The sequence below is a fragment of the Macrobrachium rosenbergii genome, chromosome 22 (genome assembly GCF_040412425.1).
Source record: "Macrobrachium rosenbergii isolate ZJJX-2024 chromosome 22, ASM4041242v1, whole genome shotgun sequence".
NCBI lineage: Eukaryota > Metazoa > Arthropoda > Malacostraca > Decapoda > Palaemonidae > Macrobrachium > Macrobrachium rosenbergii.
Window position 1 is genome coordinate 32,803,138 of NC_089762.1, and position 12,504 is coordinate 32,815,641.

At 33.7% G+C, this 12,504-nt stretch overlaps 1 protein-coding gene across 1 annotated transcript in view; it reads left to right on the top strand.

The window, feature by feature from the left end:
• Nucleotides 1-274: 274 nt before the first annotated feature.
• LOC136850720 (zwei Ig domain protein zig-8-like) overlaps nucleotides 275-12,504 on the top strand; it is a 45,723-nt gene continuing 33,493 nt past the window's right edge. The window contains exon 1 of the mRNA XM_067124592.1: nucleotides 275-742. Within this exon, the coding sequence (XP_066980693.1) occupies nucleotides 682-742 (61 nt within the window). The 5' untranslated portion in view covers nucleotides 275-681. The remainder of the gene's footprint in view (nucleotides 743-12,504) is intronic.

The following is a 12,504-nucleotide window of genomic DNA, read 5'->3' on the forward strand; positions in this document are numbered from 1 at the left end:
CCCTCATCTGTATTCCTCACTATAATTCTCTTAGACAACGGTGATTCGTATTGAATTGTAAGCATGGATTATTATCAATCTCAGAAGAAGAGTGCGCACATTCATGAAGCTATTATTAAAGCTACAAAGTTTTCCAAGACTTCCTGTTTAAATATCGCTTGCCGAAAGATGCTATCCGCTCCGTGGAGACACTTCTCGAGGAAGCCTCCCTTAACGTTTGAGGTCCAATCCAGTGAGGAAGACCCGAGGCTGAGGGCTGCCAGTTGCCCACAAACCACGCTGCTATTCGGATGTGTTGCTCTCGGGACCAGATTCAGTGTCCCGGTTACCGCGACCCTGATACGGTCATTAGTAAAGATTGTGGTTGTTATTTGTTGCATTTTACTTTATTTTATTTAACTATAGCCATATAGAATTATATCTCATAATTTTCCGGAAATAAGTGAGAATAACACTGATTAATTTTCTGGAAAAAAAATCAGAGAAAAAGTTCATCTTTTGGGAAAAATTTCGGGAAAGTAAAAAATACTCTTTCCATCACTTTCTTTCCAATCGTGTGATGAAATGATACCGTTAATTTTGCCTGAGGAAAGAACACGCGTGACTTGCAAGTGATAAACTGTCAGTTCAGAGTCAGAAAGTTTTTGAAGTTTATAAAAAGAAAAAAAGAAATTTACCGAAATGACGTGGGATTTCAATTCCCTGTGGATGCTTTGCGGAGTGTTGCATCTCGTCTTTGTAGGTAAGAACAGGTAACTTGGTATGAATGGGAATAATTACCATTAGGTTATGGGTGTTCATAGTAACGCAAAAATTGCGTGCACGAATAAATATTTATTTCCATTAAAACGTTTATATATATATATATATATATATATATATATATATATATATATATATATATATATATATATATATATATATATATATATATATATATATATATATATATATATATATATATATATATATATATATATATATATATATATATATATATATATATATATATATATATATATATATATATATATATATATATATATATATATATATATATATATATATATAAATATATATATATATATATATATATATATATATATATATACATATATATATATACACAGTATATATATATGAACATATTTATAATTATGAATATTATGCATGTATATTTATATAATATATACATATATATGTATATATATAAAATATTTTTAAATATTTGTATATATGTAAGTATATATAATGAATATTTAAAAAAAATAAAAACTAGTACCTATATTCAAGAATTATCCAAAGCAGTCAATGCGAGAACACTATAGTTATTTGCATTTAATTACCGCGGTCATTAGCACAACAGAAATACTATTAATATGAATATTCAAATAAATATGAAAAACATTTACAAATAAGTTTGATCCTTTTATCTTAACACAATAGAGATGTAATTTGGTTGCATTTTTATCGGCAACCTGAGTGGAATGCCTGCCTAATTCGAGATATCCTTTGATGTTTTGTAATAATGAATTCGACCTGTAGCTATTTTTTTTTTCTTTTTTTGAAAGTAATGATTTGCGTTATTTGCATTTTCTTGAGAGAAAATTTTCCCAAAAGATATTTTGAAGGATATCTACGTATTTCTCTCTCTCTCTCTCTCTCTCTCTCTCTCTCTCTCTCTCTCTCTCTCTCTCATACACACGAATGCACACACACACACACACATATGCACACACATGCATAATGAGGAGAGATCAAACATTAATGAAATAAACTTAATTCCTATAGTAATGTGCGTTTGGAAACGAATCTTATTAGCATTTATCACAGATTGTAATTATTATAAACATTCAGCTTTAAGTAGTTTTTAATCTGTATTTAAGGGATCAATTAGTTAATTCTGCAGATAGAAATACTTTCCACAGTATTGCAATACATATTTTCTCTTAGGACACATTCCACGTTCTATAGACGAATCCAGACCGTATTTCTTCACCTCTCTCTCTCTCTCTCTCTCTCTCTCTCTCTCTCTCTCTCTCTCTCTCTCTCTCTCTCTCTCTCAAATGGCGAATGGTGATAGGGATGACTAAAACCCTTACATAACGTTAATCATTACACCGGATGGAGTTATATAGTCAAGTTTTGATTGAGAATGTCAAGCCCATAACTAACGCTTCATAAAGTCCAGCGTGGTTTAGTGGTATATATATATATATATATATATATATATATATATATATATATATATATATATATATATATATATATATATATATATATATATATATATATATATATATATATGTGTGTGTGTACATCTATGCGTGTATATATACACACTTATAATAAGTATATATATATATCTATATATATATATATATATATATATATATATATATATATATATATATATATATATATATATATATATATATATATATATATATATATATATCAGAATAACTTTCGTAAACGACTTAATAACAGTTCTTTCAGTCAAGAGTGACGTAGGTCGTACCAATGCAATGAAAAATATTTTCAAATCTTTTATCGAATTATATTCTATTTTCCCTTCCTTTTATATATTTCTCCCCATTCAGGGAACGGTAATCCGGAACGAAACGTTTGCCTCTTTGAGAATGAAATAATAAAGAATTGTAAAACCAACTTCACCCGACATTTTCTTTTATTTTCCCACAAAAGGTTAGATGTAGCAATACATTAATTCAACATTAGAATATGAAAAGTAAAAATAAAAATATCCATTTCTTCTGTTGCTTGTTATCATTGACTTTGCTATACCGTTTCCTAGAAAATTTATAAAACGTTTGTCTTAGTTATATTAAATATAATACATTTGAATTTATGATGACACTTGAGACTTTTATAAATATGAGAAAGCAAACATCCTCGTAGGTAGAAAAATTTAATATTTTTACATCCTACCTTAGTTCAAAAGGGCAATTTTTTAGGAAAGGATTATCAGTTTGTTTTGCCCCATGTATAATAAACCCCTGAATGAATGATTCTTTGAAAGGAATCAGTCATAAGGTATTTTAAGAGTTCAGCATTCTTACTAGTATGTTATCCATCCTCACGAAATTCAAGAGCAGTAGATAATCCCAATTTGATTTTAATTTTCTGTAATAGAAAGCTATTGAGATGGCTATTGGTCTGTCCGTCCGCACTTTTTCTGTCCGCCCTCAGATCTTAAAAACTGCTGAGGCTAGAGGGCTGCAAATTGGTATGTTGATCACCCACCCTCCAATCATCACACATACCAAATTGCAGCCCTCTAGCCTCAGTAGTTTTGATTCTATCTAAGGTTAAAGTTAGCCATGATCGATCGTCTAGCAACGATACAGAACTTGCTACGACCGGGCCGTGGTTAAAGTTTCATGGGCCGCGGCTCATACAGCATTTTATCGAGACCACCGAAAGATAGATCTATTTTCGGTGGCCTTGATTATACGCTGTAGCGGCTGTACAGAAAATTCGATTCCGCTGAAGAAACTTCCGGGATTTTTTACTTGTTTTTGATATGATCAATATCAAAGCAATACCTAGAATATTCAGTTAAGTTATGGGAAATATTTTAATTTTTTTTATAAATCCCCGTTTTCTTTACTGATATGCCTGAGTGATTTACCTTTCTAAAGGACTGTGGTGATGCTCAATATTACTAGTATATGGTATCCTCCCCACCCCCGTCCCCGTCACAAAAGGCAACAGTAGTAGATAATCCCGTTTTGAGTTATATAATATTATCAATATCAAGCAATGACTTGGAGCATCCAAGTAAGCTAAATAAATATTTGAAAGGGTTTTATAAATCCCAGTTTTCTTCAGTGATAAACCAAATTGTGAGAGCTCTAGAAAATACTGTTTGTAAGTTTATAATATAAATAGTGAACCAAAACTTACAGCATTCAGTTAAGTTGTATGAAATAATTGCAAATCTAAAATAATCCAAGTTTTCGCCAATGGTATCCCTCAGTGGTTTACATCTAAAAAGAGCCATGGTTAAGCAAAACTGTTATAACTTATAAAAAAACCCTTTTTGGTTAAAATATCATAAGCATTAAATCGGAACTAAGAGCATTCAAGTAAGTCATATAAATATTTGTAATAGTTTTTTTTAAACCAATTTTTCTTACTAACACACCTCAGTGATTTACATCTGAAATGGCCGATGGGTTAAAAACAATATTATAACTTATAAAAAAAAACCCTTTATGCTTATAAAATTATAAGCATTAAATCGAAACTAAAAACATTCAGGTCAATCATGTAAATATTTGTAAGGGTTTTTTAAAACCCAGTGTTCTTACTAATACACCTCAGTGATATACATCTGAAAATAGCCATGGTTAAAAGAATTATTATAACTTATAAAAAAATTATGATTATAACATCGCAAGCATTAAATCGAAACTTATAGCATTCAAGTAAGCCATAAATATTTGTAAGGGTTTTTTAAAACTCAGTTTTCTTACTGATACACCTCATTGATTTACATCTGAAATAGTCCATAATTAAAAAAAACTATTATAACTTATAAAGAAACCTTTATGATTATAATATCATAAACATTAAGTCAAAACTAAGAGCATTCAAGTAAGTCATAAATATTTGTAAGGGTTTTTTAAAACCCAGTTTTCTTACTAATATACCTCAATTATTTACATCTAAAAATAGCCATGGTTAGAGAAAATTATAACTTATAACACAAAATCTTCCTGATTATAGTATCATAAGCAATAAATAACGAGTAAAAAATTCGCCGAAGTTTCTTCGGCGCAGGCGAGTTTTCTGTACAGTATATAATGCTGCATGAAACTCTCAGTCACAGTCCATGAAACTTTCATCCGCCGCCCATGAAACTTTCAGCCACGGCCCGGTGGTGGCCTGTGTTATTGGCACCTATATCGATGCCAAACGCACGATTATGGCTAACTTTAACCTTAAATAAAATAAAAACTGCTGAGGCTAGAGGGCTCCTTTGGTGTGTTTGATGATTGGGGGGTGGATGATCAACATACCAATTTGCAGCCCTGTAGCCTCAGTAGATTTCAAGATCTGAGGGCGGACAGAAAAAGTGCGGACGGACAGACAAATAGCCATCTCAATAGTTTTCTTTTACAGAAAACTGAAAACGTATAGAGCATTCAAGTTATATGAAATATCTGCAAATCTTTTGCGAATCCCAGCTTTCTCCATTGATATACCACACTGATTTAAATCTAAAAAGGACCACAATTTAAAGAAAAACCATTTTGAACCTTTATAAAACAAAACTGAAGAATTTTCCTACTGGAAATACTTCAACTGAAAATGGAGCCAGCCCAACCTTTCCCTGGCGAAATGGACATAGATTTTTCTTGCTGTAAACTTTATTTCAGTCTCGTCATCTGCGCTCTATGGTGCGCGAAAAAGACATCAATCTCGCCCTTGTGTAGGGGAGAGTTAATGGTGAAAGTTTTACCTTAGTCAGGAAGACTGACTTTATGAAGAGAAAAAAAAAAGTGATTGTTAAAGATACGGATTGTACTGGAAGTAGCGACAACGACTGAAGAGAAGCATTACCAAGGAAATATAAGTTTATGGATGCGATTTTTTTTTCTGTTAGTTCCGAAAGATTTTTTTTTTTACGAATCTGCGTACAAACGGCGAAGGGGAAATGGATATGAATCCATGAAATACTACACACACACACACACATACACACACACACACATACACACATATACATATATATATATATATATATATATATATATATATATATATATATATATATATATATATATGTATATATCTTCGTTTTAATGTGCTTTTTCCCATTTTTGTTAAGGGGTAAGCATGATGCCTTCTTTTTGAAGGACTTTTGATTTGGCGTTGGGTTAGACCGGGGTAACGATGTGTACGTGTGTATCGTACCAATCCCCAGGTCCCTTTTCTCCCAGCAGCAAGGAGAACTGGGCGGTTAGGTCGACAGTTCGAGACGTGTGAGGTGTCTGTTATGTTTTTAGATGTTGGAGTGGCTTTGTTTATGTGTGTATTAGTCTGTAACACCCATTTGCTTTCAGCAAACCTATCCGTTGATTACATACATAATCCCGGGGTGTCTACACGGATAGGAAAGTGTCCGCCTTCTCTGACCAGTCGGCTGCGGATTTGAACCCGCGCCACGGACCTCTACGAAGTCCTACTGTAGGCCGCTGCTCTACCGACTGAGCCATCGAGGCTCTCTGTCTATATATATATATATATATATATATATATATATATATATATATATTTATATATATATATATATATATATATATATATATATATATATATATATATATATATCTTCTTCATCAGTTCATACCCATGTTCCTCTTCACCAACCCCATCTCTCTCTCTCTCTCTCTCTCTCTCTCTCTCTCTTCAAGCATAATTTGCTCATCAAAATTGATTTCTATCCATAAGCAAAGTTGTATAAAATTATATATATATATATATATATATATATATATATATATATATATATATATATATATATACTGTATATATATACATACATACATGCACACACACACATAACCCTTCGTGCACAGCATCGATTACTGAGAAAGGAAATCTGAGAACGTAGCATGAGTGTCTTTCGACCCCGGAAGAAAACTGGCCTGGCTAATGATCTTGAAGAAAGAGAAGTCCAAGAGAGCTTACGAATAGCGAAGACTGAGCCATGAATAGGTTCTAATTGGGAGGGTAATGACGAGAGAGGGAAAATGCATTTCCCAGAAGAGACTGGTCTTTATACGCGGGTGTCATTGAAGCCCTAATGGGCGTGGTCTTTCTTGCTGACGATCGGCCGTTTAGAACGTGCGCTTCTTAGGCGATGACAGCCGAAGGGTCTTCTGAGATTATACTTAATAATGTGGAAATTTTTGATAAGTGAATGGGAGAGTTTCATTCCATTTTTCTCGTTATTCGCTGTCTACAATCTCTCTCTCTCTCTCTCTCTCTCTCTCTCTCTCTCTCTCTCTCTCTCTCTCTCTCTATCCCCGGCCTAAAGTTTCTTTAAGCATCTCTCTCCCTTTGTGTGTGTCTCTCTCTCCTTACCCCCTGCATAAAGCATCTTTAAACATCTCTCTCTCTCTCTCTCTCTCTCTCTCTCTCTCTCTCTCTCTCTCTCTCTCTCCTTATCCCCAGCCTAAAGATTCTTTAAGCATCCCTCTGCCTTTGTGTATATATATCTCTCTCCTTATCCTTCGCCTAAAGCATCTTTAATCTCTCTCTCTCTCTCTCTCTCTCTCTCTCTCTCCTTATCCCCGGCCTAAAGCATCTTTAAACATCTCTGTCTCTCTCTCTTTTCTCTCTCTCTCTCTCTCTCTCTCTCTCTCTCTCTCCTTATCCCCTGCATAAAGCATCTTTAAACATCTCTCTCTCTCTCTCTCTCTCTCTCTCTCTCTCTCTCTCTCTCTCTCCTTATCCCCAGCCTAAAGATTCTTTAAGCGCCCCTCTGCCTTTGTGTATATATCTCTCTCTCCTTATCCTTCGCCTAAAGCATCTTTAATCTCTCTCTCTCTCTCTCTCTCTCTCTCTCTCCCCTTATCCCCGGCCTAAAGCTTCCTTAAGCATCTCTCTCCCTGTGTGTGTCTCTCTCTTTCCTTATCCCCGGCCTAAAGCATCTTTAAGCATTTCTCTCTCTCTCTCTCTCTCTCTCTCTCTCTCTCTCTCTCTCTCTCTCTCTCTCTCTCCCCATTGTTACCATGAGGATGTTTAGCTCCAGTCATAATTGTTATATGTTTATTCGTAAGATAGTTAAATTACTATAGACCAATTCTTAAAGGTTTCTGATAAGTTTGAAATACATTTTTACTACAGTGTTCTTTACTTTAGGCTTAAATATGTGTTCGATAAGGTCTGGTAACTTTTTCACTTCTCTATTTTCTCTTGTATCAAATATAGACTTATCTTTATTTTATTACTTATTCTAGTATCTGTTATAGCATCCCAGCAAATCTTGAACTTCCCACAGAACCGTATCAGCTACAAATAAAATGTTTTTCAGTCGTAAAATTAGTATTTCATATAAGGCAGTGTATCTACTAGAGCCTTGTTTAAGGATTACTGATATATAAAGCTACTGATTCTGTTTACTTGTTTTTAGTTGAAATTTTCTTTTATTCTAAGCCAAGATTAAAGGAAATAAGAATTTCAATGATGCTCATTTTCAAAAAATAATTTTTAGAAAGAGCAAAAACAATTTTTTTTTGTCATGCAGATGAGGATGAGACATTAGAGTGATGTGGAAAGACTGTAATTCAAAGGATGAAAGGTTGTTGGGGGGGAAAAGGTTACTGAGCTTTTAGGTAAATTGAAGAAACAGTCGACGAACGGTACAAAGAGTTAGCGTCATTGATTTTATTTTTAATCTCAGAGGTACGTGTAAAAAGGCAAAAGCAAGCACTGCGCTCTTTAGAAGACGAGAAACTGATAAAAAAAAGATGAATAATTTTTTTTTGTTTGTTCAGGAAAACTGTCTTTGTTCATTTTTGGTGCAGGAGGGGAAGTAAAAGCAAAAACCAGTTGTGTGAACAATATTGTAACTTGGCAGGGATTCAAAACTAATTAAATAGGAGATGGATAAAGGTTTCTCGTTTAGGAAACACGTCTCTGGTTCATTTCTGTTGTCAGAGAGAAAGTAGGATCAAAAACCAATTTAGAAAACAATTTTATAATCTGGTGAGAATTAAGGCCAACAGAATGAATAAGTAAATGAAAAAAACTAATTGAAAACGAGATGGATAAAGGTTTATCGTTTAGGAAAGACGTCTCTGATTCATTTCTGTTGTCAGAGAGAAAGTAGGATCAAAAACCAATTGAGAGAACGATTTTATAACCTGGTGAGAATTAAGGCCAACAAAATCAATAAGTAAATAAAAAAAAACTAATTGAAAAGGAGATGGCTAAAAGTTTATTGTTTAGGAAAAGACGTCTCTGGTTCATTTCTGTTTTAAGAGAGAAAGTAGGATCAAAACCTGTTGGGAGAACAATATTATAACTTGTTAAGAATTAAGGCCAAATAAATCAATAAGTAAATAAAAAAATAAGAGAGAATACAGAAAATGCTAATTCTAAAATTTAGGATGGATGCTTAGCAATTGTACAAACAATTTTGAGCTTTGCGAATTAAATCTGAATTAGCCTGAAGTGATGAGCTGTATAATATTTGTGTAAAAGATTTTCGAAAAAGAATGTGTACAAAATCGATCTGTGAGACGTTAAACTTTATGTATCTTCCAGAGAGTAGCTCAGTTCATGTATGCTGTGAATATCAAACAAGAGAGAGAGAGAGAGAGAGAGAGAGAGAGAGAGAGAGAGAGAGAGAGAGAGAGAGAGAGAGAGAGAGAGAGAGAGAGAGAGAGCAGGAAAACAGCAAATCTGTAAGGAGAGCATCCATGTTTATTGTTATGGTATACATATTTATTAAATAAATACAAATTTGATCTTAATCAGAAAATAGGGAAACACATTGATCAGTATTCCCAGATATTCAAATTTTAATATACCTTCAGGTTTCTAACTCTCATAACTGGAACACATTCCAAAAAAGGAATTACATATACATGCATGCATACACACAACACGCAAGAGAGAGAGAGAGAGAGAGAGAGAGAGAGAGAGAGAGAGAGAGAGAGAGAGAGAGAGAGATCAGTGAGCATTTATCTCTTTATGACCTATTACTGTTATTTTATTGCCGTGTGATTACAACTGTATCAAAACGGATATTTTTGCTCAATCATTCACTCCAATTTTCAACAAGCATTTCAGTAACCATTTACAGTAAATGTACATCAAAATCCAACTTCTCTGACGTTAATAGACTGGATTTCCAAGAGAGAGAGTGAGAGAGAGAGAGAGGGGGTGGAGGAGAGAGACATAGGCATCAGTGAACATTTATCTCTTGATGTTCTATTAGTTTTACCTCAATACATTGTGATTACAACTGTGTTGAAATATAAATCTTTTTTCAATCATTTACTTAAATTTTCAGCAATCATTTCAGTAACCACTTAAAGTAAATATATATATAAAAAAAACAACCGCGTTGAAATATAAATCTTTTTTCAATCATTTACTTAAATTTTCAGCAAGCATTTCAGTAACCAGTTAAAGTAAATATACATATAAAAAAAACCCACTGCCGTGACGTTAACAGATTGGATTTCCAGAACTATTCCTCCCTGGGAAAAAATCATTTCACGGGGACCATACACAGAATGTTCAATCCGTATCCCTAATTACATAAGTTTGGTAAACAATCTACTCATTCCCCAGATACATCACGGAGGACGGAGGAGGTTTCCCTTCTCTTTAAGTGCAGGTCCAGAATTTAATTACGGAGTTTTCAAAGCGGCCCTGAGGATGTTGATGTTGGTGATGTTGATGTTATTTTTGATGTTGTTTTTGATGTTCTTTTTGATGTTGTTGTCGCTGGATTTAGCTGGCCTTGTGCCAGCAGGAGGCGTCCATGTGGGTGCGTGCGTCTGAGGCAGCGCTGACAGTGTATGTTTTTCTGGTGTAATTTATCCTCGATGCGGCAATTACGGGATGAAGGTTTCCGTAGCTTCTCTCATTTATTGCTTGGAGTCGCTCCTTGATGCGTAAACACGACTTTTTGACCTTTTGTTCCCTTGGAAAGTGAGGGATGCTTTTTTTTTTTTAAATAGATTTTTTTTATGAGGAAAGAAGCTACACGGAACAAGATGTGTTATTTCAAAGATTATTTTTTTTTTCTTGCAGGTACAGAAGTTCTCAAGCAGAACGAGAATGTCTCGAGTTTCATGTAAATCTTTAGTTACTGCATTTGGCAATGCTTGCTGAAATGTTGGGGATTCTGCATTTTCTTTAAATGATCATCATATCCTCAAAGTGATAATATTCGTAAGTCCTGTGATGGCGTGTGATACATCTGATAATTTTTCGCACCTGAAAGTGATTAGGATATATTCCTAAAAAATTCTGTGAACTGGATGAACTGGAAGAAATACTTCAAAATCAATAAGATAAATACGACAAGAGAGAGAGAGAGAGAGAGAGAGAGAGAGAGAGAGAGAGAGAGAGAGAGAGAGAGAGAGAGAGAGAGAGAGAAAGGAGACCTTCCAGTCAGCAGTGGAATGATTCTGAAGCCTTTCAACTCTTCAAGACCTTCACCAGTTTCCTTTCTTGAAAAGAGATTTCAGATATGAAATCTATAAATATAAGAGGCTTACCCTACAAAGATTGCACCTGAAGTTCGTATTAACCTCTTTATCGAGGACAGGAACAGGAAAATAAATACAAAAATAATCCTACATGGAAGAATAATTACAGAAAAAAGATAAGTTAAGTCTATGTCGATGCATGTCGTCCCTACCGTACCCTGGCAAAGGTTCTACGAAGTATAGATGGAAGATTTCCATAGTTTAAAGAAATTGAATGAAACAATTATAAGAGGAACTGAAATCTAGTGAACAGGGGGTTAAGGTACTAGGAAGGTCAAGGGAGTTTTGTTCACTGACAGCAAGTCTTTATAAGGCAGTTAGATGGCACATTAACACAATATTAACATGACAGATTCATATGAGGACTTATACAGTGTGTATATATATATATATATATATATATATATATATATATATATATATATATATATATATATATATATATATATATATATATATATATATATATGTGTGTGTGTGTGTGTGTGTGTGTGTAAAATAAATAAATTTACATCATAAGAAAGAACTACTAAAGCAATTACGGAGTCACAGAAAAGGACTGAAAATTCAAATAAACTCAGTACACGTATACCCTTCCACACCTAAAACACACGCATACATACATACATTCATACATACATGCATACATACATATGTATGTATTCCTATTCATCCGTACAAATGAGCAGGCGCGCACACAACCACATTATGTAAAATATACTGAGTGGTGTAAATAAACTCGAGTACAATGAGATGCAGAGAGAAAGAACTTTACAAATCAAGGATTCTTTGAACCTATATTGTTGATTAAAAGTGTAGATGGCAACGTGATCTAATTTACATAAAGCAGAACTCGAGCTGAAATTAATGTCTTGCCTATGGAAATTATACGCAGGTTCTGTTGTATTCCTTTCAATAAAATCAGTGATAATGGAGATTTTCTTTGCCTCTTCATGGTAGCTGGAAAAATTTGTTGTAGGAATGAACGCAAGTTGCTCTCATGGTACATTACATTTGCAGACATTTTTTTTTCGTGTTTCAGCAGTTGCCTTCCAAATATTGTCGCATTCAAAAGGTTTCATATATATAACACTATTATACTTTATTTTGGTCTCAAAGAAGTTATTATATGGAATGAAAACCTTTCACTCCAAGTTGCTCTCATGGAGCCATCTCTTGGTACATTACATTTACAGACATTTTTTTTTATGTTTCAGCAGTTGTCTTCCAAATATTATCG